Genomic DNA, 26,860 nt, shown 5'->3' with positions numbered 1-26,860 from the left:
GCTTTAAAAAGCCGGCCGCATACGTGGCATGGGTAGGTTTGGTCAGTTGCAGATTGGCCTTCTTCTTCTCTCAGCTTTTTGTTGGTTCGGCGCTCTATCGCCCTGGCCACTCTTCTTGCTTCAAATCTTGAGACTCCGAGACTCACAGCTTCACGCCATGAAGAGCGATCGAGAGCTAGTACTTCACAACTGTGAATGCCGATATCGCATTCCTTGAAGGAGCTCTTGGGAGTGTCTATGTAGCGCTTGTATTGGCCTCCCTGGGAGCGCTTTCCTGCACACAGCTCCCCATACAGAAGTCGTTGTGACGCGCAGGGCGTAGCCTAATCATCTTCTTTTTTGAAGTAACGTCTGTAGGCCTATTATATAAGATAAATATACAGGACTCTATATTATAGGCTATACATTCTTTTAATTTGGTAGGCCTACGCATATGAAAGAAGAAGCCTATTAGGAGGGTTAATAAATTTAATAGGAGAGAAATATACATCTTGGACTGCCTGTCTGGTCGTAGTGCGTATGCGCTGGATTGTCGTTCGTCGCCTCGATGGTCATGGGCTCATTATTAACTTCATATCGTGCCCGCTGCTATCCAAGATATATTTAGCACTGTCATATATCTGGATTTATAAAGGGCCCTCTATCTCAAATAGCTTTGTAGCTTTTTAAGTCTAATACGGCACTGAGTCGTTCTGGTCCTGGTAGTCCTTTACACTAAGATTTTTAATACCTTTGCTTTGGCCTTTGGGTGATTTTACCACTGAGAAACCTTTTAGGCACTGAACTATAAATATGGTTTACCGGTGCACGTATAATGTTCTTTATTGTTCTTTAACACAAAAGATGTGCACAATTTGCTAAATCATAACAACGTCTTTTCGTAACTCATTAGAACTAGACCCTCTGGATTCTATTAGAATTATAAAAATAAATACTAGATCTAGCTCTAGATCTATTAGATCTATAAATTACCCTTGACTGGACTCACATTTCATACTAGATCTATATTAGTCTAGACCTAGATACTAGATGAAGTACATCTTGATTTGATCCTGACTTTTTTACTTTTAATTTATTTTAAACTTTAACTAAGTTTAACTTCAAGTTAAGTTAAACTTTAACTTTAAGTTTTTAAGTTTAAAAAGCAAAGCAGCGAGTCATCTAGTCCTAGATCTAGATTTATATAGATTCTACTAAGTCTATGAACTATCTATGATCTAATCATAATCTAATGACTAATGATCTATACTAGATGATTACTAGACTAGATCATAGTAGATAAATACTAGTTACTAGATCTACTATCTAGATATCTAATACAAATAGTAAACAATACTCAGATAGCCTGGTCAATAGAGCAGAGGGAGGTGAAATTCCGGAAATTCCTGTGTCCAAAAAAATGACTTCAGCTCAAGACGAGAATGGTAAAAAAAAAATGATTTTAAATTTACTAATGACATGACTAATGAATGTAATTATCTAATATTTCAATCTAGTTAGTCATTTTAGATTCTTCTTGAACTTTGTAGGGGCTAAGGCTAAGCATACTTACTAATAGATCTATCTATAGATTCTAGTACGATGTTTGTAAAATGTTTTACGTGTTTTCCGATGCTCCAGCTTCATAGTTGAAGTTAATTTATGCAGTATGACAGGGGATGGGACGATGGGAGTGGGCAGGGTTTGAACCCAGGACCATCGATAATTCCGAATGACAGTCCAGTACTGTCCATCATGCAAACCGCATGGCTAGTCAGCCAGGCAAGTTTCAGACACCGAACATGCCACTACATCATGATCATCTACTGTTCTCATCATCTAGATCTAGATCTATTCAAAGTCTGATGTAATGATCTGTTCTAATCTTGACTTGTCATGAGTTATATAGTATAGTATAGATCTAGATAGTCTAATTATACATACTCTGACTGCTTATACTTTACAATTCTTCTTCTTGACCTGAATTTTGAAAATTTGTTATATATTTCCCAAGCACATCACTAGCTAGTTGGTAAATGTGATTAGCCCTTAGTTAAATAGATCTCTAAGTTTAAGATGGTAAAGTTAATAAACACCATCAAATCTATTTGTTTATTTTTGTGGTGAATGAGTTGGAATGTTTCTATTTTATTAGAATTTTCATCACCTAGATCTCCCTTCACACCCCTAAAGAAATGACTAATAAAACTGAGTATTGGAGTACATACTAACTCATAGAACACTTAATTTGAAACCAATTTTATCTTTGTGAAATTATTTTGGTAAAATGTAAAATCTAATTAATTTCTGAATTCAGCACTTGTGGAAAGAGTGTTTTTACGCATAGGCTCAGCAGAGACAGATGAACAACTGCAGACTGCACTTGGAAAATTTTTAGCACCATTGCTTTTAAAACTCAATAGTCCAGATGAAGCAGTGAGGTCCAAAGTAAGAATTTTGTTGACTCTTTGTAGTCTAAGTATCTCAAATTCCTTTTTTGTCTGTTCATTAATTAATTGTTAATACTGTTTTAGAAGACTTTACCAATCAATCTTTTAAGTTTTTGAAAGCATTTTCTAAAACCCTTTAAATTAACAAAAATGTATTGAAGTTTAAAAAAAACTTCATTAGAAATAAATTAGAAAATAAACATTTCATTTGAAGGTAACATAAAAAAAAAATATTGTGTTTTATTTTATGTTAATACAAAAAAATACCTTTATGATATGGATCAAAACTTTTCTGTACTGAATATTAAAAGTAAAAAAACAAAACAAAAAACAATTCATAGTATATTTTTTTGTAGTCTTAAAAACCTTTTGTCAAATTCTTTTTAACTTTAAAAAATTAAAATGAAACCATATTTATTTTTATTTGTGAGCAGGTACTAAAACTCTTAGCCCATATCAAGACCAGATTGAAAAGTAGAAACCAGATCAAGCTTCCACTTGATGCTTTATTAACTCAATTTCAGGATCCAACTGCTACACCATTCATTACAGTATGATATACATAAAAGTCTTTGTTTTTGTTCATCTTTATCATAGCTGTGCTAAATCTTAGCATTACCTAATAGTTGGCATTTTTAACACCTGGCAATTTATGGGGAATGTCAAGTTTGTTTGGTTTTATTTCCCTCAAAAATACATGTCAATTTGTAGGACTTTTGGGAATTAAATGTCAAATAGCAAACCTTGTAAATTAGTTGCACTGATAGCAATTTGAAGTATGAACACCTGGGTAAATTGGTTGATGTTTGTATAAAATTTGAAAACTAAAAAATCAAGTTAAAATTTTATAATAATTCTGAGAATTATGACATGTACACAGTATTATTTTTTTAAGCAAGTTCTGTCTTTGTATCCTTCCAAAGAATTAAATGTTGTCATTCCTTTCTTTGAAAGTTGCCAGTCTTCACATCAAGCAAAAAAAAAAACAAAAAAAAAAACAACAAAATCTCAAGTAGTAAAGTTTAACCAACCAAAGGGATTGATATTTAATACTTAATAAGATTTTTTTTTTTCCAGAATTTCACTATTCTTTTTATTAAAATTGGATATCCAAGAGTTGAACCAGATAAACAGGCTGAGCTTGTTCCACTACTGATCAACTGTTTAGATGGAAGATCTCAAAATCATCAAGACAGGTGAGAGCTTCATAGTTTTCTTATGGACTTTAATAACTAAATGTAAAGCCTTTTTTTTTTCTCTTTATTATTGTTGTTTCAGAATTTAAATTGTTTTTATTTTTTTTATTTTAGCCTTCTTCAGTTACTGCTTCCTGCTCTAAGACATTTGAAAATGCCAAAAACTGAAGCAGAGTGCAGATCAAAATTTCAGCTAGCAGATAAGCCTGGTGTCAAGCAGCTGGTGTTAGACTATTTTATGGATGTCCTGCTTCTCACCTACAAGTAAACTATTTTCTATCTATTTATTATATTAATAATTATATATTTCAGTATTTATAATAATAGATCTATCATGATGGGCAGCTAACTACATATTTTTAGAACACTCTGTCTTGGCACTCTTTTTATGGTTGGCATTGAGCTGTATATTCTGTTGAGAGGCCTGAATAAGACATTGGTCCTAAAACCCTCCTTTAGAAGAAAAACTATATGGAGAAACCTTCATCTGACTTATAGGGCTACTTGTCTGAACCCTCCCAACATAAAAATGAGAATGAAGAAAGTGTCTATCTTGCTTCTTGCTATATTGCTTCATACTTTCTGAATATCTAAAAAATTTTGTCTTTGGGATACCTTGTCACAGTGTGAGATAAAAGCATATAGAAGTGAAAAACAACATTCAGGTCAGGTAAAGGAAAGCTTGCCTGTTTCAGTGTCAAATAATACAGGAAGGTATTGCGAGTCAGCACAGTGCTCCATATCTGATTTTCACTATCAGTTGGGGAGAATCAGAAACTTTAGTTGGATTTGAAATACAGAGAGAGAGTACAAGACAATGATCTCATCTCTTCTAATCTATTCTGATATATCTTAAAATTTTGTAGATGAAAACTTAACATAAATATCCCTTTAAAATCTAGACCACCATAAGCTACATATTATTAGGATAGAGATGTTACTGAAAAGAAAAATCTACAGTTGATTTAAAAATATGTTCTGTATATATCACAGATACATATATTAATTCTATTGATTTATTTCTTTTCAGCTCTCATGTCACTTCTGCTCCAGCATCTGCAGATGGCTCAGAGTTACCTTCCCAACCTCCCAATGTGCCCCCACCACCTGGTCTTAGCCAGACTTCTTTCAAACGCCTCATTGGTGAGACTCCTATGGTGCCAGAGGAGCTGGAGAAAGCCAAGCTGAGCATAATAACATTTTTGGCTAGTGGTGTCCTGACTGAGTCAGAAACTGTGTGTCATTTTGTTGTGGCTTCCTCAGACACCAGACACAGGTAATACAAAAGTTGCTTTTGTTGTCTCGAGTTATTGTAGCCATTTTTAGCTGGTATATATATATATTTATATATATATATAATTATATATATATATATATTACTTTGTCACTGTTTAGTAAAGAGTATTTTGTGTTGTTTGTAGTGACCAAGTGGTAGAGCACTAAACCAGGTGTCGCAGGCCTAAGTATGATATGGCCAGTTCTGATTTTTTCCAAACTTGAAATATTCAGGCATGCTTACTTGGTATAATTAAAAGTGTTAGTAGGTCATTAAGCTGTCCACACCATATTCTCCTAAACTGTTGGTTGGTAATGGAAACACATTTTATATACCTCTAGGCCTTGAAGATGTAAAAAAGAATTTAGCTATTCTTTAAAAATTGTGTGTGTGTGAAATACAATTTCAAATTACAGTTTATTTCTAATTTTTTCTGTTAGTCTGAAAATAAAAGAAAATTATTATAATCAGCTTAGTTTTCTATTTGGTTTTTATGCTTCAGTCAAAATAATTTATTTTTTGGATCAACTCTTGCAGTGTTGCTACATCAGCAGACATGGAACTTAAAAAAATCACAGGAAGTGTTGATTGGAATTCCAAAGAGATTCTCAGTAAATTGTTTTCACTTTTCCAAGGAACAGTGATTGTAAAAGGCCAGGTTGGCATTTCCATTTTCTTTATTATTTTACTTTATTAATGTTTCAGTTGATCAAAAATCTTGAGCCTACATTTATTTATTAAAAACACTATCTAAATTCAATAAGTATTTTCTTATTGAAAAAAATAATATTAATCTGCTCCCCACTCCTTGAACTTTGTAGGGACTAAGCATAGGAATAGTTCTTTTTAAACTTTAATAGTAGCTCACAAGTTTTTGTTTGTATCCTACAAAACTTTTTTTATTTTCTGATTTATAACTGTACACATTTTAACAAGAGGATTATAAAATACAAAATTATAAATATAATAATTTGTTTTTACACGCACTTGTAGAACAAGTTATTTTGTAGTTGCAAGACAAATCAATAAATAAACTATATTGAACTATTAAGTGCACCATAACAAAACATAAAAACTAGAAATACAAACTGTGTTTGCTTCATCTACTACTTTTATGTTTTTTTTTTGGAAATACTTTTTTCTGTAAGTAGAACTAAGTAATGCTAAATTTACTACTACTTATCCACATCTTGACCTATGAAAACATTTTTAGCCACTAATCAAGCCTGATGACAGGCGTAGTGCTGTGAGTCCAAGGATACGCTTGAAAATTTTTCCGCTTTTGCTGAAAGCAAGGGAGGCTACCAATATGTTTCCAGCTTGCCTGCAGGTGAGATATATATGCATCAATAGTGTTTTAATATGATAAAATTTAGCTATTTTAAAATATAAAAAAAAATATTTTCATGCAAACTGATAAAGCTTTTGTTCAGTAAATGAATCTTGCCATATGTTAAATGCTACTCTGTCCTCAGATAGTATTTGACTGTCTGTTTGGTGTCAACCCTAATGCAAAACTTCGTGTCATGGCTGTGGAGTTTGTTCATCACATCTGTCTGAAGTAAGTATCTTCATTTCAAATCTGGTGTTGTTTGAGTTTATCTATGCATTACTTTTTCACGTCCTTGGCCCTACTCAGCTATAATGAAAGCAACTTATTTGATTGTGATGTCCAATATCCATTAGAAACTTAATCTCTTCTAGAGAACTTTATTGCCTGACTTGGTTTGACATAAATTTCTTCTCTTATAATTAGTTTTTTTTTCATCAAGACAATTTTTTCTCAAATACTTATATACTTATGTATTATTTTAGCACATCGTTAAACAAGTTCTTTTCGTTTTACTAATTTTTATATCATAAGTTGGTGCTACTTTTTTTCCTTCACAGTTCTTATCTTCTGCTATAGTCTGCCAACTTGATGTTTTATTTTTGTCTGTGTTTCTATTGACAACTCTAGTTGTCTCAAGTGCTGATGCTCCATAAAGTATACACTAGTTAAATGTGCATGTTAAAATATTGTTTGACTGTTTCAGTTGTGAAGAGAGCAAGTTTGCCATGTTTGATGTTATTCTACTTAATGGTTTACTCAAGCTTATCAATGAATCCAAAGAGGTAAAGAATTATAATATATGCACCTCTCAAAATGTTTATTTCAGTTCATCTCATTTTCTCCTGTGACAGTTTCTTTTGAATAAAATAAATAACATCTATACAGTGTTAAAACTCATTTAGAATTGACATAAAGAATACATAGTAGCTTGTCTATTTTTAGTTTTGATCTTTAAAGCCACAAGTTTGCTGTAAGTCAACATTCAAGAATGTGTTTGCATTGGGTTAAACATTGGGTTAAATGTTGGGTTAAACAGTCATTTTATCAAACAGAACCATTCATACCAATGAAATACATCTATGTTTCTTTTATTGCTACTTCTTGTTTAACTCTTGTTTGTTTTTCTCTGAGTTTTATTTTGTGTGACCGAACCTTATTGCAGAATCGGAAAATAGGCAAGCATATTATTTACAAGGCAAGTTAGCATGGGCACTGCCCCAAAACTTGATTATAAGGAAACGTTTGTCTTTCCATTGAGTGTAGTTGCATGGTCTCATCACCATGGCACTTGCCTTCCTCATCATCATCCAATACGTTCATGGCCCATGTTCTTGGGTTCTTGTAGAAAAGGACAATTTTTTTGTTGTTCTTTAACATTGAGATGAAGTTCTAGTCGAATGTATTTCAGATGAAGTTCTAGTCAAATGTATTTGAACTGTAAGAACATTTTTCACCCGTACACTTCCACTCCTTTTTTTTTGTTGTTGTTGTTATTTAAATGCATTGCACAGTAGTCTCAAATGTGCACGGACATTTTAGTTACATACGGTTTTGTCAACTCCAATATGTCAGTTTAGCTTAGTGGGATGAACACATAAGTCAGGGGTACAAATCTTTTCCATGTCTTTCACAGCAGAGAAATTTGGAACAAAAGGCAAAATACTATTAATAAAAAGATACTCTTTCTAGAAGGAGTTCTGTCTATATAAAATCAAGTTTGCTGAATTATATCCAGAATGACAAACTAATGATTGTTTTTGTTTCCTGGTTTACTAGTTTTGACCAGATGAACTTCTACATTCTGATTGGTTGAGCTGTAGGAGACAATGAATTATACCTTTATTTTTATTGACTTAGTGAAGCTTATGCATTGTCTTTAGAATGAATTTAAATAATTAGTACCAACAATACACTTAACTAGTTTAGAAAATTTGCTAGAACAAGTAATATCAGCTATTACCATTTTAGTGTGAAGCTTCAACAAAGTTTGTCTCCATCCCATAAGTTCATCATTTCATGTTCATGTATCTGGCTGACAAGCATGTGGGTCTTGTTGCAATGCAGCAGGTAGAAAGCAGACATTGTTTTAGAAAGTCTCAACTAAATCCTTTTTGTTTTATAATAATATTGATTGCCATTATTGACTTACAAGTCAAGCAGTATTGCCGGTTATTAATATTGTATTTATTTTTCAAATAATCTTCAAACAAGTTATTCTTAAAAAGTATAATCTTAAAAAGTATAATTTTTGTTGGTTTTGTTGGTGTTATTTGGTATCGCATACTGCAAATACTTTTATATTTGGTTTGCTCAAACTATTTGCTATCATAAATATTTACTGACATTAAAAATTCCTACCATGGTTAGCGTGTGTTGTCTTGTTTTAGTTCTCAACTAACAGATGGCTGTATATTTTGTGTTGTAAAATAATGTGTTTGTTCTCAGACTTTTTTTTTTTTTTTAGTGTATATTAAATTCACATAATAAATTAGAACCTCACCACAGTAATCTACAATTTAATCCATATTTAAACCAGTTTTCAAGATCAATCTTAAAACTTCTTGCTGTGTAAAATTAATTGTGTAAAATTTTTTAATAACTTTGATTCTTTATCATGCCCCCCACCCTTTTTTTTTAAGGCTACTTCGGTCAAGTAAACAAAAATTTGTTGTTGTCACTTTATGTTTCATATGTATGTAAATCATTTTTTTTTAAGGATGCAAAACTAAGAAGCCTGGCCTATGTAGCTGTTGGAAAAATTGGACGGAGATCTCCCAATAAAATTTCTAAAGACTTGCAGGTGGTGCAACTGTTCTTTGATGCATTGTGCCAAGTAAGTTTTACGTTGAAGGGTCTGAAGTTTTTTTTTAGGTCTTACTATTTGTCTAAAGTTTAGGTTTAGAACTAGTAGGTAGGTTTCTTAGTATTATGTAATTGAAAAGAAAAGATTTTAAAAAAATGTTATAGCTTGTTTCAAGCAGTTCCCCTAACTATGTCATAAGTTATCTTGTCCAGACCACATACAAAGTGGTAATTTGGGTATAGCTTAATTTGGCAAATGTATACAAACAAAATATATACATAAATATTACTTATTATTGCAAGACAATATATACTTTTAATGAAAAATAGTACCTTTGTCAGCGATAACAGTCATTGAAATACATCCATATAAATTGTACTAATTATTTTAAGATTTGGATATTATATTCTTTTATGAAAATAATATAAAAATAATGCAACTGCTTGTAATGAATTCCTAAACTAAATAGGTTAAGTGTCTACATTCTCCTTTTAATTTCAATGTATCATTTCAACAGCTTTATTTGTTTAGGAATTTCACATGTACAAATCTGTGGCATTTTAAAGTAACTTTGTCCATATCCAGCAAGTGCTTGAACTACTTGAGCTGAAACATTGCCCTTACATTTAGAGTTGACCTCACATCTTACAGAATTTCTACAGGCTATTCATTTTTTTTTTCAACAGACCAATCAGTTTTATTTATTGTGCAGTATTTGATTGTTAGGAGGTGCAGTGGCTGAGTGTTATAAGCTTGGTTTCTGAAACGGGAGTCCCTGGTTTGATCCTGGTGAAGACTGGGATTTTTAATTTCATGATCTTTAGGGCGCCTATGAGTCCACCCAGCTCTAATGGATACCTGACATTAGTTGGGCAAAATTAAAGGCAGTTAATCATTGTGCTATCCACATGACACCCTTTTTAACCAAGGGCTTCAGAAACAGATGACCTTTACATCATCTGCCCTATGTAAGGTCTGAAAGGGGAATTTTTTGTTTCTTTTTATTTGGATTGCTATTGTAAAAAAATTGGGAGAGGGTTAGTTTAATAAATTTAGTTGTAAATAAGTCAAGTCGAATTCATTTATCATGTTTTAATCAAATGTCATTTTGTTTGTTTATTTTACATTTTTTTTCAACTTCAGGAAGATGGTGAGACAAGGATGGCTGTGCAAGAAGCTTTATCATTGATGGCAGAAGCTTTCCGAAGCTTGGATGATACAAACCAAAGACTGATGGAAGCTTTATTACTTCAGAACATTGACAAGGTGATAGGCCTTTAAGTGTTAAATGTTGGATTGAAATCGTATTTTTAAATGGGTAGCTTGAAAATGTTTTGCATTTATTTAAAGATGGCACACTAGGCTGCTAAACTGGAAGTCCAGATGATTATATAGATTGTTTTCTCTGAATTGTGGACGTTTTAAAATCTGTTGAGCTCTTTTGCCTGACATTCTTAAGGGAGTACATTGGGTTGGTGTTATTCCTTTGGCTACATTGAACTCTCCTGCAAATGATTCATAAAATTAAGAACTTAACATTGTAGCATCATTGCCATATACCAAAGTTACAATAATGTAAAAAAAAAAGTTTCACCAAAACATTAATGTCCCCACACTTTATGGCATAATTTAAACTGAGGCTATTATCTCTAAGTATCTACATTATTAACATTCAGCTTTGAAATTTTAATAATTGATTCTTTTAGAGAAATATATAACATTTACTCAATATCTTATTCTATGAACAGGAGGAGCCCCAAGTTAGAACAGTCATTGTACAGTATGCAGCAACAGTATTTCAAAGTCATAATATTCCTTCTCGCTATATTTTACTTTTAGGAACTGGTGATTTGTAAGTTTATGTATTTTTATTATCTTTTAAAAAAAAATACAGTTAAATTATATTCTGTTTTCTAAATTTTTTTATGAATGCTTATTTATTTATTTTTGTTGTTGTTATTATTGATTGTAGTATATTTTATTATAAAAAATATCAGCATTTCTTTTTTTTCTTATGATGATTAGCTTTTTTAAAAATAATTATTTACGCTATTTTTACATTTAAACTTATTCTTTCTAAATGTATCTTTCCTAGGAAGGAGGATATCAAGTCTGAATGTAAGAAAGCTTTAAGAAACACACAAATCCCAACATTGTCCAGCAAACAGTCAGATGAGCAGAAGTTGCCAGATTTTGTTGAGATGATGCGATACATAGTAGATAAGGTAAACACTGTATTCCATGGTTTTATATAAAGACATACAATTAGCTTGTGTACACTTAGCATATGATTTGTGCATGCATTGTGCTGAATCCACATGTCACACTTGATCGCACAACACGATAGGTGAAGACTACTAGAAAAAATTCAAGATAACACACCTGCCTCTTCAACTAGGGATGATGGTTTTGGTTTTCATCTTTTAGTACTGCCCTTATTTATTCTATACAGTGTGTATATGAAGATGAAAAAACAGAACAAGTGTCATAATGTACATGTATTTCTTAGTCTAAGAGCTCAGCTGTTCACTTTTATAATTCCTGAATCAACACTAGAGATCATTGTGAATTCATGGGAAACAACTCACATCTTTGTTGTTGTTTTTTTCCTCTTACCAATATCTCTTACTTTATCAGCTTCTAAATGACCATTCTTATCATTAATATTTTTATACTGTCCATTTCCATGCTCCTATATCAGGCTCCTGGTGCTGTGGTCTAATTTATTTTGTGGATGGGGGGGGGGAGCTGTTGGAAGAAGATCAGCAAACTACATTTCAGCTTCAGTTTACTTTCAAATCAATTATTTCTTGATTGATTCATAATATGGAATTGATCCCCTCAAATATCATATTGTTATAAACCTAGTGTAACCAAGAAATATGTCACTCAACCAGACTTCACATTCTATTATTCTTGTTACTCTTTTTTTCAACTATTCATCTTCTACATATTGGTAAATATAGAATGAACATTTTTGTACTGCTTTTCTTATTTCAATATGGTTTGCCAGGCTGCACAAAGGAAAGCCTCCCAGAACAGATACTCTACAGTCAATGCAACTCTTCCATTTAGTCCAATCACATACAGTGAGGTGAGTCATTGCAGACAAGACTAACAACTTTCAATAATAATTACATTTATTTATTGATATCAGAAGTATAAAGAATTTCTAAGGTACATATTTGGAATGAGTCTCCAGTTTTTTATGTAATCCACAAATGTTCTGATATTAATGGGCTACTTTGTCTTGATTCACTTTGTTAACTAATTCTGTTTCATAAGTCAGATAAAAAAAAAATCTATATTTGCAGCATAACACATATTGACAAAACAACCATAAATTATTCCTATTAGACTTGTTAAAATATAACAAAAATATAATGTAAAAAAAAATAACACTACACTATTATGATATCTGCTGAAAAGTTGGAAAAAAGACCTCACAGATATCATGAATATTACCTAACAATATGTTTGATCCTGCTGCGTTTCTGCCAAGATATCATGAATATTACCTAAGAATATGTTTGATCCTGCTGCGTTTCTGCCAAGATATCATGAATATTACCTAAGAACATGTTTGATCCTGCTGTGTTTCTGCCACAACATAACAAAAATTTCTCTGTGAATACTGTTAAGGGACTACATTGAAATTTAGTAATTGGATTACCCTTAAACAAATATTTTTACATAATGACAAGTAACCCGTGTTTTTACATATAATTATAATATGCTTTTATCACCATGGATAAATAGAAATTCTAAATATGAGTGTTATAGATTTTTACATTTATTATTTTAATTTTAGACCATTTTTTTTCTTTGACCTAACTGAGTTCATTCTTGTATTCAATGAAATGAATAGACAAGTGTTAAGATCAACATTGCATATTTCATTTTGTTTCAAAATGAAATATCACAAATCATTTAGAAATATCAATGTCTCCCAAATATTTACTTCTTTCAGGTTCTACTTTACTTGCGAATGTGCCTGTCACAACTGGCAGGCATAGCAGTTGACTGGAACTTGGAGAACCTTCCAGACCAAGTTCCATCCTTGCTGGCCACTGTTAAGAGCCTTCTAGAGAAGTATCCTGGAGATGATGGGCCCATACAGCAGTATGTTCGCATGTTGATAGAGCTCCTCATGGTCTCAACAAGTAGGTTTATATTGCAGTTAGTTGACTATAGCTTTTACTTATGCACTTTTTTATTCACAATTTATTTACTAATGTTACTACTTATGTTAATTAACTCCACCAACTAATGTATTGATTTTTTTTAATAATTTCCAAAATGGCACTATGCTGCTTTACCTATTGTTGAGTACTTGCATGTGAAAAAAATTCACCAAAATCTAAAAATAACCATCCAGTTAAATCATCATGTGTTTACATCGACTTGGTGTGTTTTTATATAAATTTTGTTAAAATTTTTATGTTAAATAAAGTTATTAAAAGATAAGCTATGTTGTCAATGAATGTTAAAAAATAATAATGACACTTCAAAAAAAAAAAAAGAAAGAAAATAAGATTAAAGGGAAGATAAAAGTGGAATGTTGTTATACACTTCTGCAGGCATTGGCTATAGCCCAAGCTATTGATGACCTAATGTTCTCAAATTTATTCTTTATGGACTTTATGTATTCATAGACATTAAGAATGATTACTCATTCCACAAGAAAGTGAAGCCTAATTTTATTTTGGTTTTGTTTCTGCACAGATAGTGAACCAATGTATTGTCTTCTGGAAATGGTTGCTATGGTTCCCACTGTATTGGCACCCAAGCTTTCTCACAATTTGGATTGGATAAAAGTCAGTACCAATAACTCTTTTTTTTTAAAAACCTCAGTACATTTAATTTTAATTAGCAGTATTGAACATTGCATAATTTTAGGAATGATCTGATTTTGGAACTTATCCCCAGAGTTTACTGAGCAGCTCCAAGGATGACATCAAGCAGTATGCTGCTGAACTGTATGCCATTGTCTGCTGGTACACCAAGTCCCCAACAGATTTCTGCAGTGATATCAAAACTTTCTTAGGCAATCTCACTGACAAGGTACACTGGAGCTGGAGCTTTTTTTCTTAAGATTTTTTTGTTTTTTTTTTTACATGTGATGTTTATCACCTTGACATTATGAAAACAAAACTAAAAAATATACCTCAAACTTGATAGAATTGTACATTTTGGGTCAATGGTCAATCTTTTCTAAGAACTAAATGGAAATGGAAAAAAGTAATTATGGTTCATTATAAATTCCTGTTTATAACTTGAAAATCAACATTTGATTAAAAAAACGTACTAAATAGTTAAGTATATTCAATACTGTCATTAAATGAATTGCATCTTACAAATAATTGTTTAGTTTATTTTGTGTTTCTATAGTAATAATTTAAAATAGGCCTTGTTATCAAAATGTCTATCAGCTACGCAGTTACTTTGAAATAACAAGAGATAGCTATTGCACCTGTTTGTTTGCATAGTTGCACATAATGAAATTAAATTTTAATAGCATATCTGCAGCTTTTGACTTTGTGTGTATAAACTTCTTCACCTTTTTTTTTTAAAATAAAAAAGCTCTTTGTGCATACTTATGCATATATAACTGATTATGTATGAGTGCTTCTGCAGAAAGGGATAAAAAAAAGCTGCTATGTCTATTTCAAGCACCCTGAAGACTACAGTCAGTTGTGTTAGTAACCCATTGCTATTTTTACAGAAAGGACTGCTACAGAATGTAACACATACTTTATTTACAAAGGACATTAACTAAGTGTATAGCTCTGAATCATTCGTAAATAGTTATAAAAGAAAAAAATTGATTTAACATGAACAAGATGAAGTCAAAACTTATTTCACTAGTGAAAATGTTAGAGGGAAAGAACAGCATAAAACACAATAGCGACTTTTATTCCTGCAGGCTTGCTAAAAAATGAATTTAAGAAGAACTATTTAAAATTTGAAGAATGTTTCCACATTACAAACCAATCCAATAATAAAGAAAGTTCTTGACATTGTCCCAAACATTGACATATTGTAGTATGGTTCTATTTTCCAGAATTCTGAACTAGTGCTTGGATCACTATTAGCTCTTGGCTATTGTATTGGGCTCAAGATGAAAGTTCTCAGGTAAAACATTTTTTTTCTTTATTATAAGAATACTAGCAATGTGGCAGCCTTAACATCATTTTTGTTTCTTAACATAATTTGTTCATATTGTTACCTCTGTCTTCCAGGTCTGGTGGTAATGGTAGTACCGTTCATGACCAACCTCTTCTGACGCAGTGTGTTCAAACTATAGGTACTAGTTGTTTATTTACATCTTCACCTTTACCTTGATTTATAGATCAACCTATATTTGCATTAATTTTTTTTTCTTTTTGGAACAGCTAGCTTACTTGATGACAGTAATGTTTCCAAAAAATCCACTGCCTGTTTGGCCTTGAGTGAAATTGGCAGAAATGGCCCATTGTCTTTACCACCTGGCATACCAGAAGGTAATATTAATGGCACTGATCCAGTCAACACAGAGGAGAGGAAAACAGAGAGTACATCAGAAGTCATCACCAAACTTTATTTAGTCAACAAACTTGTAGGCAAGATCAAAACCAGTAATGAACAAAACAAGGTTTGTCAGGGCTTGGTTTGTCAGGGCTTGGTTTGTTTGTAATGTCACTCTTACATCAACAATTAGCTCACTAACTCTGCAATCAGTTCATATTTTGAGGAAACTATTGACAAAATTACTTCCAAATGGATATTGTGTTTGCTGTTATCACAGATCATTGTCCAATATTTATGTATATTTTCTGTGCCAAAAAGATTACACTAACAAAATTTAGTGTTGATCATAGCTACATTCCTTATAGCCATGTAGAAGTTTTTCATTATACATATTTTTCTTTTATATTTTTTTATGTTTGCTTAGATCAAAGAGAGAGCAGCTGCTTGCTTGGGAGATATCTGTGTTGGAGATGCAGACTTCCCTCATAAAAGGAAGGCAATGGAAGACCTTATCAATGCAATTCAAGTAAATAGTAACACTTTTAATTCTTTGTACCATTAGATCTGATTACATGTTGTTAATACCTGTTATACATTTTTTGTCATTTTCTTTTTGTTTCCTTGTAATTTTGTTGCGAAATTGCATTGTGTTTTTCAGTGATAACATTTTAATTGTTTTTGTTTTGTTTTGTTATTGTTAGTATTTGTATGAATACTACTTGTTATTCAAACTATTGTCTGACACATTCATCTCTTTTTCTTGACTTTGAACATTTGTAACTCCTCTTCAGTCCAAACAAATAGAGCTTCAGTTTACCATTGGGCAAGCCCTTGTAGACATGGCAATGGGGGCAAGTTCTCCAAGGTCCAGATGCATCTGGACCACATCCAAGGAAGAACATCAGGTAATTACTTTAGAATGGGTTTCAGCAATAATTTGAAAGATATTATTTTGATAGGCTAAAACAGTGTCTCCCAAACTGTGTTCCCTGGAATCCTAGTGTTCTGCGAGGCCTGAGTAGGTGTTCCATGAACTACTGGAATAACTTATGTAGTAGCCCACTATTTGAATTATTTTGTCTTTAAAAAAAAAAGTGTTCCTCTAAATACTCAGAATGTGCAAAGTGTTCCGTTGAGGAAAAAGTTTGGGAAACACTGGTCTAAGACTTATGTTTGGCCTTAATCTGTTTTCTAGTTTCTTTAATAACTGAAACTATGCAACTTTTTTTTTTCCTCTAATGTATGGTAGAGTTTTTCTAATTTATGTTTTATTTTTCAGAAAAATGTTGTGAATATTAATGATGATGTCTCTTGGTTCTTGAATGAGCTTTTGTCCACTTACATTTGTCATTCTAATCCACATCTGAGACAGGTAGCTAGTCATCTATTCATGATATATAAATATGATAGAAATAAAAAGACTAAATTTACATTAATGGTCTCGATTGCCTCCAATAGATTTGTTATATTTCAAATTTATTTTCCAAGGGTGCATGTGTGTGGCTTCTGACATTGATCCGCCAGGCAGGCCATCACAAAGCTCTTCAGTCATCTCTCTTAGACATTCAAAGGGCTTTCATGAGGATGCTTTCAGAAAATGATGGTATTTTAGTTATATTTTTTTTAAAGAAATTTACACAGGTAATCTTCAGAAAATATATAAGCAAATTAGGGTAAGGATTACATTACTAAATTTTTAATGTATTAATACTTCTATAAATCAAATGGATAACAATAAAGATGAATGTCTCTGTCATTTGTACTAATATTTGCAGCCATTTTTGGAAGGTTTAAAAGATAAAGATAATATAAAATGTGTGTGTTTAATTGTTCTTTGATGATTGCTTTGTATCTGTTTGTGCTACTCAACAGAAATAACTCAAGATTTGGCTAGCAAGGGACTTGGGCAAGTTATGGAAGTGTGCACTCCTGAACAGAAGAATGTTTTAGTTTCTGAGCTGGTTGAAACTCTCATGACAGGAAAAAGGTCAGTGGTCAATTATCATGATAAATTGAACCTTAATATCCCAACCTATACTGGGTTTGGCTGACTTTAATTAAAAAAAGAAAGAAAATTAAACACAAATATTTACAATATGTTGAGTTTTATGTTTATAACTTACAGTACAGTAGGGATTGGGGCTGAGTGTTTGTGTGTGATCAAATTTCTCTGTTTCAAAACCTTACAATGGGATATCTGCTCAAGATAGGAACTCTTGTCTTCTTATAAAATACACATGTTACTTCAAAAAAGAAGATGATTACATCCTACGGGTGTCCCTAGGTCAGTCTAGTCATGCATGTTAAGCAGTGACTTAAATTATGCCAAGTCATTGGTTTTCCTTGCTGACTAAGGTAAACCTTTCCATGCTCTAATAGCAATAGGGAAGAAGGAGTATCCTAGCATATGGAACAAGGAATGTGACCTTCCCAAGCCAGGATTAAAAAGGAGGAGGATTGTAAAATCTCATTCTCAACTAAGTTATTGCTAGAAATAGGATAGAGGAGAAAACCACTAAACAACTATTGTGTGCATAAACTATCAGCCGGAGAAACTTTTGAAATTCTATGATCTTAAAGGAAAACTGTTTCAATATAATTTGTTTTTGCTTTCTTCAGTTCTGCCAAGACAGAAGTAAGTGCTGACACTACAGTTTTCCAGAGTGGAGCGCTGGGCAAAGCACCTGATGGGTAGGTTGATATTTATAATAAACTCACAAGCATTGGTACTGAGTGGTTACAATGACAAAGTTAAGGCTTAGATGTCATGATTTCCTATTTAATAAGGCAACATTTGGCATGAAGTATTTGTAACATAAACATTTTATTTCCATGAAACACATTAGAAAACAATGAATGCCTGGTCGTTTGGTATGTGCTTGGACTGTCGTCTCAATGGTCTTGGATGCAAACCAAGCCTGTGGGAAATTTGGGCTAGGATGTAATAATTTTCAAATTTGAATGAGGATTCAAAATATGCCAAACAAAACCAAACACATTTATTTCAACTATTGATGGAGTTTTAGAATAAAATTAACATTTCCATTACATGTTGGTAAAAATAAATGGTATAAAAATGTTAAATTGGGTTCAATTCAATCCTGGATGAGACTTTTTGATCACACTTTTATTTACCTAGTGCTTTCTGTAGGCTTGAAAATAGGAATACACAATTGTTTGTTAATGAATCTTTTTGTAATCAACAGCTCTGGATTATCAACCTACAAAGAGCTGTGTGCTATAGCAACTGACTTGAACCAGCCGGATCTGATCTACAAGTTCATGCATTTAGCCAATCATAATGCAACTTGGAATACTCGTAAGGTGTGTACATAGTTTTACACACTTGATATTGGTTTGTTTTGTTTATTACTTTTATTTGTTATATAATTTAATTGTTTTTTCTTTAACATTTTTACATCATTAATACTATTAAAACATTTTTTATGTTATTGTTTTGTTTAATACATTAATAATTTTGTTAGCTTCTACAAACATTATTTAAATTTTGCACAATTTTTTTTCTTTAAACAATGTTATAGTATATGTAAATATATCTTCAGGGAGCTGCTTTTGGATTCTCTACAATTGCAGCACAGGCTGGTGAACAGTTGGCCCCATTTATGGATAAAATAGTTCCAAAACTGTACAGGTATCAGTTTGATCCTAATCCAAAGATTCAACAAGCCATGTCCAGCATTTGGAATGCATTAGTTCAAGATAATAAAAAGACTGTAAGTAATATGATGATGTATTAGTTTTTAACATTTTAAATACTAAGTATGTTTTTTTCTTATGTTTTTTTCTGATACTAAAGAGAAAGTTTTTTTTCTTCCCTTCAAGTCCTTATAGTCTAATTCCAGATCTTTTCAAAGTAAAAATTATATGTTTGCTGACTTCCTAACCAGAGTAAAAAAAAAGAAAACTCAGGCTATATCACAAGGTCCTCAAAATTTACAAATGCTACCTTAAAGGTTATAGTAGTGAGAAAAAAAAGTAGAGAGATTTAAGGAGCATGAAATGAGGGGGTAAGATAAAATATGGCTGAGAACAAACCTCACACTGGAAAGAACCCAGCTGATTGGCCAGCCGAGAAATGGAAGAAACTGGTCACTTGTGATTCCCCAATAGTCTAACAAACTTCAAGGCAGGTGATGTCAAGCTGTAGCTTCCGCTATAGCGATTGAGCAGTTTCATTGACTTGTTTTGCCTTCAGCAACTCTAGGCTATTTATGTAGTTGAGTATCTACACTCTCATTCATTCTATAAAATGGTTTATCTATGTTACCAGGTGGATATTTATCTGAAGAAAATTTTGGATGACCTCATTAGCAATCTGACCAGCAATCAATGGAGAATTAGAGAATCAAGGTGATACAGATATAGACTTCTAGTCATTTATATTAACAATTGTTCACTTCCCCCTGTATTAGAGAAAGCAGTAAATGAAGATTTTCTGTTTATTGCATCTTTAACATTGTTTGTCAGTGTCTACTTCCTTAACTGTACTCCAACTGCTGGATCTTGACTGGTAACCTATATTTACTAAAACTATCATTTGGTAGCATATTAATGTAATATTTCTATTTAAAACATTCATTAATAGAATATTAATGAATTAGAAGTAATTGAAGTTCTTTCCAGCCCAACTAGATTCATTTCTTCCAAAAGTTAGCTTTCAACTTTTTTTTCTCTTTTCATTAATACTTTTAAGAAAAATGTATTTTAAAAATATTTTGGTTTTGTAAACAACAATAAATACATTGACACATATTTCCATCTATTTGTCTATGACCAGTTGTTTGGCTGTGAGTGATTTACTGCGTGGGCGTGTGCTAGATGATATTATTGAGGACATTCCTCAGCTGTGGGAAATTTGTTTGAAGGTCAGAGATGATATCAAGGTGAGTGGTTAAGATATTTCTCGTTAATTTTTCAAGTACTAGCATTTTCTATCTGTTTTAACTTTTCAAGTCCGCTAACTTTTTTTTGTTTCAAGTTGCAAGTCTGCTAACGTCTCTGTTTCAACTTTGTAACTCTACTAACTTTTTCTGTGTTTCAATTCAAGTCTACCAACACTTTATGTTGATCTACAAAAAGACTTAGATATTGAAATGTTAACTGTGCTGTTTATAGATTCTATTTCTGAATTTAATAATTTTACTTTCTAAACCAAAAATCACATTTTTTAAAGTCAAAGAACATTAGTGTTATATGTTTTATAAGAATACATTCATTAAGATTTTATAAAAATTTACATGACATATTCTTGCTTATGCTTCTATTAATTTTGATCTCTGTAGGAATCTGTGCGTCTTGCTGCTGACTCAGCCTGTAAAACACTCAGTAAGGTAAGACATTTAAAAAATATTTTAAAATTTTGATTTCACCAAAATAAGACAAATGTTTTTAACATGAACTGATGGATATAAGTTTAAACAAACCACTCTTATAGTGCTAACATTCCAATCACTTGCTGATGTAGATCAATTCAATCATTAAATTGAACATTTTTACAATCAACCAGAGCTCTGTTGGAAACTTTAGTTAATAATTAAGCATATTCATTATATTTCAATGGATATTAATTTTTGGCTGATTCTAGTTGGACAGTGAAAGATTGGGGATTAAACAGAAGTTATCCAAATCCACAGCTTCAAACTAAGCCATTATATTTATTATTTTAATATTCTGTTTTAATAATATGATGCATTGACATGTTGGTATTTTATTTAAGTTTTTTTTTTACTTGTAGCTAAATAAAACATAATTTTAGTGTATCAAGAACTCTGCTCAATGCTGTTAATAGAAGACTACTACTACAGGAAGCTATTTTAAAACTAGTGTTAAAACACCTGTGTTCCACCTGCAGGTTTCCATCAAAGTCTGTGATGTGACTAATGGTAAAGTGGGAGAGAAAGCCACCAAGTTAATTCTTCCATGTCTTCTCCAGTGTTCGCTACACAGCACTGTCTCAGAAGTGAGAGCAATTGGGTATGAAATCTCAGTTTGTATATTATATAGTTATCAATGTCAAATCATAGTCACATCTAGGTGTGACAGGTGGGGAAATGTGACGTGTGTTTGGCGCGTTTAATGTCTAGGGGATGATTATTTTTAAAGCTATCACACACCAACCTATATGAATCGGGAGCAGACACGCAACGAGACAAAGCAATGAAAGATAGATACAAAAGTTAAAAATGAAGAATATTTATTTACATAAATATACATATAAGAATAAAAGGGGGAGGGTTTGCTTCTATCTCTAAATAATGCTAGCTTTAATCATCACTCTTGCACCTAATAAGAGAGTATGTCACTTTGTCCTCTGACTTAGCTGGTTTTCCTGTTGATGTCGCAGCTGGCTGTGTCCTGGCTTGAGGTTCTGCATCTGGAGGTGGCGCTCTAGCGGCTAGAGGGACGCCGGTGATATAGTTCTTGTGGAGTCTCAATCCCCAAAATCTAATATCTGTAGTGGGCACAGTAGGGCGGGTGGTCGGCTACCGTGGGCACAAGGTTACTTCGGGCAGAGCTGATCTGCCGTGGGCAGCGTAGTTGACAGGATATGTCCAGTGAGTTGCAGAGGGTTGGCGTAGCTATGACGTCTCACACAGATCTGGGTCTATAGGGACGTCGCACCTAACAAGTTGACAGGTGGGCTGTCGGATAGGCGGGCAAGGCCGATAGCGCCAAGTAGTAGAGTTGAGTAGATCTCAGTAGGCAAGTGCAGCGCTGAATAGCACAAAGCACCTAAATAGGAGGTGATTCTCGATAGCAAATAAATAGGCAATTGATCCAATAGATAAATAGGCAGGTAAATAGGCAGACACCTGAGGGAGGCTGCGGATAAATAAAGACAAGTTAGGACATGTCTCTTATGCATCTTATCGATGCCCTCGACTGAGGTGCATTCGTCAGATTGGTGAAATTGCTTTTGAGCACAAAAGGGGAGATGATGACAAATGGGATTTGGAATAATAGATGGCTGATAGTAACGATATAAAAATGTACATAAAAGGGAAAGTAATAATATAAAAATGTACTTAGAAGGGGAAATAATAATCTCAAATAAACAACACAGGTGGATAGAGAAAGAAAAGGGGGGGGGTTGAATTGGGCGGTGGTCAGCGACCCTGACGGTATGATTACATATGATCGTGGGTCGAGAACAATGGAGCGCGCTTGAATGGAGAGTGTGTCCGTTCAAGCGGCGCAACTCTCATTAGAGTAAAATGAGTAAAGGGGAGATAATTCAATACAGGGGAGATAACTCATATCTCCTTTCTAAGCGCAGTATTAGTGCGATAGTAAAATTATCAAGGCGATCAGCCGAGATAAAGGAAATAAAATAAGATGTACAAATATATACATGGTTGCCTCAACGATCAATTGAGCAATGTAGCATTAATAGAGTAATGCAATAAACAAATAAATACATAGGACATGTTTATGTTTTCTACTTACGCCAGTGAGAAATACACAATGCACTAATTAAATATAAATGAACTAAGCAAAATACACATGATAATATCCAATGGAAATATGCACAAAGTAATTAAGATGGAACTTGTGATTAAGTTCGGCTTACCACCAGGTATTCCTCTAGGAGGGAGAATAAATGATATAGTCCAGACTCGATAGCTCAGCTCGAATGAGAAAGAGAGCGTCTGACTTGATTTAATTTACCTTATATACAAAGGCCTGGAAAATGTGAGCGGAAACAGGAAATGTCCTAGGCTTAGAATTATCTTACACGTGGGTGAAGTCCGACAAGAGATGGGATTCGCACATTGGGAGGTCAATGGGCGTGTTTGTCCTCGTGGTCTCCTAGATCAAAGAGAGACCTAGGAGAAAGGGGGGGTAGACTTGCATTCCACACAAGGTGGTGTCCACTGCGGCTGTCAGACATCCTGCCGATAAGATCAAAGAGTCTGTGTGTATCTTTGCCCCGGTCAAGGGAAGATAAATGAAAGGACGCGCCTTAACTATCTCCAATGTGGTCAACTAAGTCTAGCCTGGAGCGGAAAAGGTGTGGCGGGTGAATGATTTAGGGGTAGGATGGGGAAATAATTAAAATAAAATAAATAAATAATGAAAAATAATAATTAATGCTGTGATAAATTTGAGTGACTCTGACAGCGAGTTTTTGACTTGTCACACTAGGTCATTTACAGATTTGCCAGTGAAAAGGGAAATGTATGTTTATTATTTAATCTCTCACATAATCTAAATTTTCTCCTAAATTAATCATTATAAAATACAGTCAAATCTTGTTACCAAGATCATGATTTAACATATTCCACAGCATTATATACCCTTCTGTAAAACTACTATAGGAATTTGGGGGATTTATGGAGGTTAAAGTGTAGTTCTATTAATACATTTGTCAATCCTATACTCTTAAGCGAGCAATTCTTGTATGTATGTATGTATGTATGTATATATATTTATATTTATATATATATATAAATTTTATTTCGAAAACGGCTCTAACGATTTTCTTTAAAAGTTCATGGTATGTGCATAATAGTGAGAAAAAAATTCTCAACTCATTGGCCACATCGGGAAAACTCGAGGTCGACCGTTATATCGGTTTGAAAATGCCTCATTATCGAAAAATTAGTTTTGGCTAGAATGTTTTATGAATGAAAATTTTCCATGACGTAAACGGGAAAAACGCTGCTTACGTCACTAGGCTTACCGCAGTACACTAAAATATTTCTTTGCAAACAATAACGAGTTCTAAAGAATCAATAGACCTAATGAAACATTTGCGCACCATCTTAATGTAGATTGATTTATTATAGAACTATGAAAGAAAAGTAATGAAATTAAATGTGCCGATATATGATTAGTTATTGTGTTTTAAGTGCTTAATAAGTTGTTTACACTTTAATTGTGTAGAGCGGTGTAGATACCTTTTACTTTGTTGTTTATTTTGCTGGTGACCTCCAGCTGTCTCGTTCTGAGGTTGCATGCAACCATGTGCTCTCTTCTATGTCAGCTAAGTCAAGTTTGCGCCATAAGCTGGTCTTTTAAGGGTTTCGGTGTTACGTCAACCACTTTTTAGCTCACCAAAAAAAACACTGCCTTTGGCATGCGTTCGTCTAAGATTCGTCTCCCATATAGGATACTGCTCTGTCCAGCGTAACTGTCGGACTTAAAGAATTCCCTCTATACAAAGGCCGCGGATACACATTTGAGACCAAAAGAAAATTTGCTGCCGAGGACAGACGCAGACGCTAAAAGAAAATCTTAATCGAACATCGCGGACAATGGTTATGCTTGCCCTGGATGTGGCAAGATATGTAGGTCACAGCTGCAATCCTCATTAATTTTCGGACTCTAAGACAAGCCTTATTATTATTATTATTTTGCTGGTGAATTATTACCATGTGTTCATGCTTCAGTGTCTACCTCTCCTGTACCAAAACAAAGGAACTGGTCATAACACAGCTTCTCTACGCCTTACTTGCTCACACTAAACATGATATCCATCTAGCGGTCAACGAGTTTGAGTACACTGCAGCCTCTTTTGATTTAACTATAAACCTCGGTAAAAAGCTTGGAGTTAGGGCCAGGAGAGATCTGAATGGATGGATGTGTAAAAGCAGGCCATAGTACCACAAGGATGGATGGATGGCAAAAGCCGGTATGAACTTCCTATAGTCCGACTGTCAGGCTGGGCAGGGCACGTATCCCGTATGGGTAACGAGCATATTGTTTGGCGTAACAGAGGTGCCCCACGGAAACGTTTCTTTAGAAAACTAATGCCATGATTTAAGTCTAATAAGAAAAAATGCGCCATTTTACTTTGTCACTAAGTGCATGTTTTACCCTATAACGTAGAGAAGTTACATTGCAAAGACTTTCTTCCAAGCCAATAATAGTAAGCCTACAATAGTTTTACGCAAAAGATAGATTGTAAAACTATAAGACGGACGTGAGCTGTAGTTTGTCTAGACTGTAGGAGGACTTAAAAGACTTTAAATTTAATCGACATGTACAATTAGGCCTACAATTAGAACTAACAGAACACTAAAACAACTCTTCAGATTAGTAGTCTTTATCCGATCGTTCATTTTCGTAATTACAAGAATATTCCCAAAATGACTTCGGGTATATAACCTTCCGAAATTATTTAACAGAGCGAGGTTCGGCCACCTGGTACAAAAATATTCTCAAAATGACTTCGGGTATATATCCTTCCTTAACAAATTATTCATCCGAGCGAGGCTCGGTCACCTGATATTATTTTCTAATCAATATATTGGTAATGTATAGGTTATGTTTTTTTTTTTTTTTTGTATTTCTAAATCCTGTAGGAAATGACTTTGATTGATAACATTGCTTGACAGTGGATTTTTTCAACTGTTTTGTTTGACACCTAACTGCCTAAATTGTATATTTTTAATGTTGATATTAATGTGTAAAATGAGCTCAAAGTAGCTCAATGCCTAGATGAAATCTCATTAAGTAGATTGTTGTAGTATTGTGTAGCTCTCAATGTTGTTTATGTTTGTTTCTCTGTACAGTTTGTCCACCATCTTACAAATCAGTAGAAATGCTGGAGCACTGCTAAAACCCAGCATTCCTGTGCTTGTGCCTGCTCTTCTAGAAGCTGTAAGTGGACTAGAACCATCAGTCATGAATTACTTGAGTCTACACACAGGCACACAGGCTAACCAAGACAAGGTCAGTGCTCTAAGACCTAGTGTATGAATAACAACCTCCTCTTGTTAGATTCAGTCTCTTTGTCCACGTTGGGAATGCAATGTCAATCAATGTATCAGCATTAACATTTGTCCTAATGATATTGTGAATAGTTAGGTGAACTAGTGAACTGCTAAACAAGACATGTTTGGCCATCACACTGTTCAGTGGGTATTCAGTTGGCCTTTCAGTTGCAGAACGTCTTAGGCTTCATAAAGGAGACTCTGAATAATAGTTCTGAGTGTAAAGTGTTACACAAATGATGTCTGGTATCCCTGAGCTGTTTTTTTTTTTACTTTCCCCTACTAATGACAAACAATATAGGTGCAGGATTCAATCCCTATGAGCTATATTTTGCAGTCTAAACGTCTGTCTGAAAGACATCATTTGATATCAATCAGACATTACATGTTTTTTTTTGTGATAAATGTGATGAATGCCCATGAGGCAGTTTGGAAATCAGAATAACTTATTTCTAGCTATAAGCAAAGTAATCTTAAAATCAGACAGACTTTTTGTTTAACATCTTAATATTAATATGAAAATGTTAACATTTATTTTTGCAATTTTTCTAAATTTAATTATAATTTAAAATGA

At 33.2% G+C, this 26,860-nt stretch overlaps 1 protein-coding gene across 2 annotated transcripts in view; it reads left to right on the top strand.

Moving 5' to 3' along the window:
- Positions 1–853: 853 nt before the first annotated feature.
- The window catches only part of LOC106064365 (proteasome adapter and scaffold protein ECM29-like), a 34,153-nt gene continuing 8,146 nt past the window's right edge, over positions 854–26,860 (top strand). For both annotated transcript variants that reach the window (XR_008778063.1, XM_056030062.1), the window contains exons 1-34: positions 854–1,424; positions 2,297–2,427; positions 2,864–2,980; positions 3,507–3,625; positions 3,740–3,889; positions 4,656–4,901; positions 5,439–5,559; positions 6,115–6,231; positions 6,377–6,462; positions 6,938–7,016; positions 8,951–9,067; positions 10,181–10,303; positions 10,786–10,889; positions 11,133–11,262; positions 12,051–12,131; positions 13,008–13,200; positions 13,763–13,854; positions 13,967–14,101; positions 15,102–15,172; positions 15,280–15,344; positions 15,433–15,671; positions 15,972–16,073; positions 16,339–16,452; positions 16,827–16,919; positions 17,036–17,150; positions 17,420–17,534; positions 18,167–18,238; positions 18,754–18,871; positions 19,111–19,281; positions 19,839–19,918; positions 20,346–20,451; positions 20,851–20,898; positions 21,420–21,541; positions 26,086–26,245. Coding sequence is in view for 1 of the 2 variants with exons in the window: in XM_056030062.1 (XP_055886037.1) it covers positions 1,400–1,424; positions 2,297–2,427; positions 2,864–2,980; positions 3,507–3,625; positions 3,740–3,889; positions 4,656–4,901; positions 5,439–5,559; positions 6,115–6,231; positions 6,377–6,462; positions 6,938–7,016; positions 8,951–9,067; positions 10,181–10,303; positions 10,786–10,889; positions 11,133–11,262; positions 12,051–12,131; positions 13,008–13,200; positions 13,763–13,854; positions 13,967–14,101; positions 15,102–15,172; positions 15,280–15,344; positions 15,433–15,671; positions 15,972–16,073; positions 16,339–16,452; positions 16,827–16,919; positions 17,036–17,150; positions 17,420–17,534; positions 18,167–18,238; positions 18,754–18,871; positions 19,111–19,281; positions 19,839–19,918; positions 20,346–20,451; positions 20,851–20,898; positions 21,420–21,541; positions 26,086–26,245 (3,957 nt within the window). In the remaining variant the exon portion in view is untranslated. The remainder of the gene's footprint in view (positions 1,425–2,296; positions 2,428–2,863; positions 2,981–3,506; positions 3,626–3,739; positions 3,890–4,655; positions 4,902–5,438; positions 5,560–6,114; positions 6,232–6,376; positions 6,463–6,937; positions 7,017–8,950; positions 9,068–10,180; positions 10,304–10,785; positions 10,890–11,132; positions 11,263–12,050; positions 12,132–13,007; positions 13,201–13,762; positions 13,855–13,966; positions 14,102–15,101; positions 15,173–15,279; positions 15,345–15,432; positions 15,672–15,971; positions 16,074–16,338; positions 16,453–16,826; positions 16,920–17,035; positions 17,151–17,419; positions 17,535–18,166; positions 18,239–18,753; positions 18,872–19,110; positions 19,282–19,838; positions 19,919–20,345; positions 20,452–20,850; positions 20,899–21,419; positions 21,542–26,085; positions 26,246–26,860) is intronic.

This window comes from Biomphalaria glabrata, chromosome 5 (genome assembly GCF_947242115.1).
Source record: "Biomphalaria glabrata chromosome 5, xgBioGlab47.1, whole genome shotgun sequence".
Classification (NCBI taxonomy): Eukaryota; Metazoa; Mollusca; class Gastropoda; family Planorbidae; genus Biomphalaria; species Biomphalaria glabrata.
This window is presented reverse-complemented; position numbering and strand designations above follow the sequence as displayed.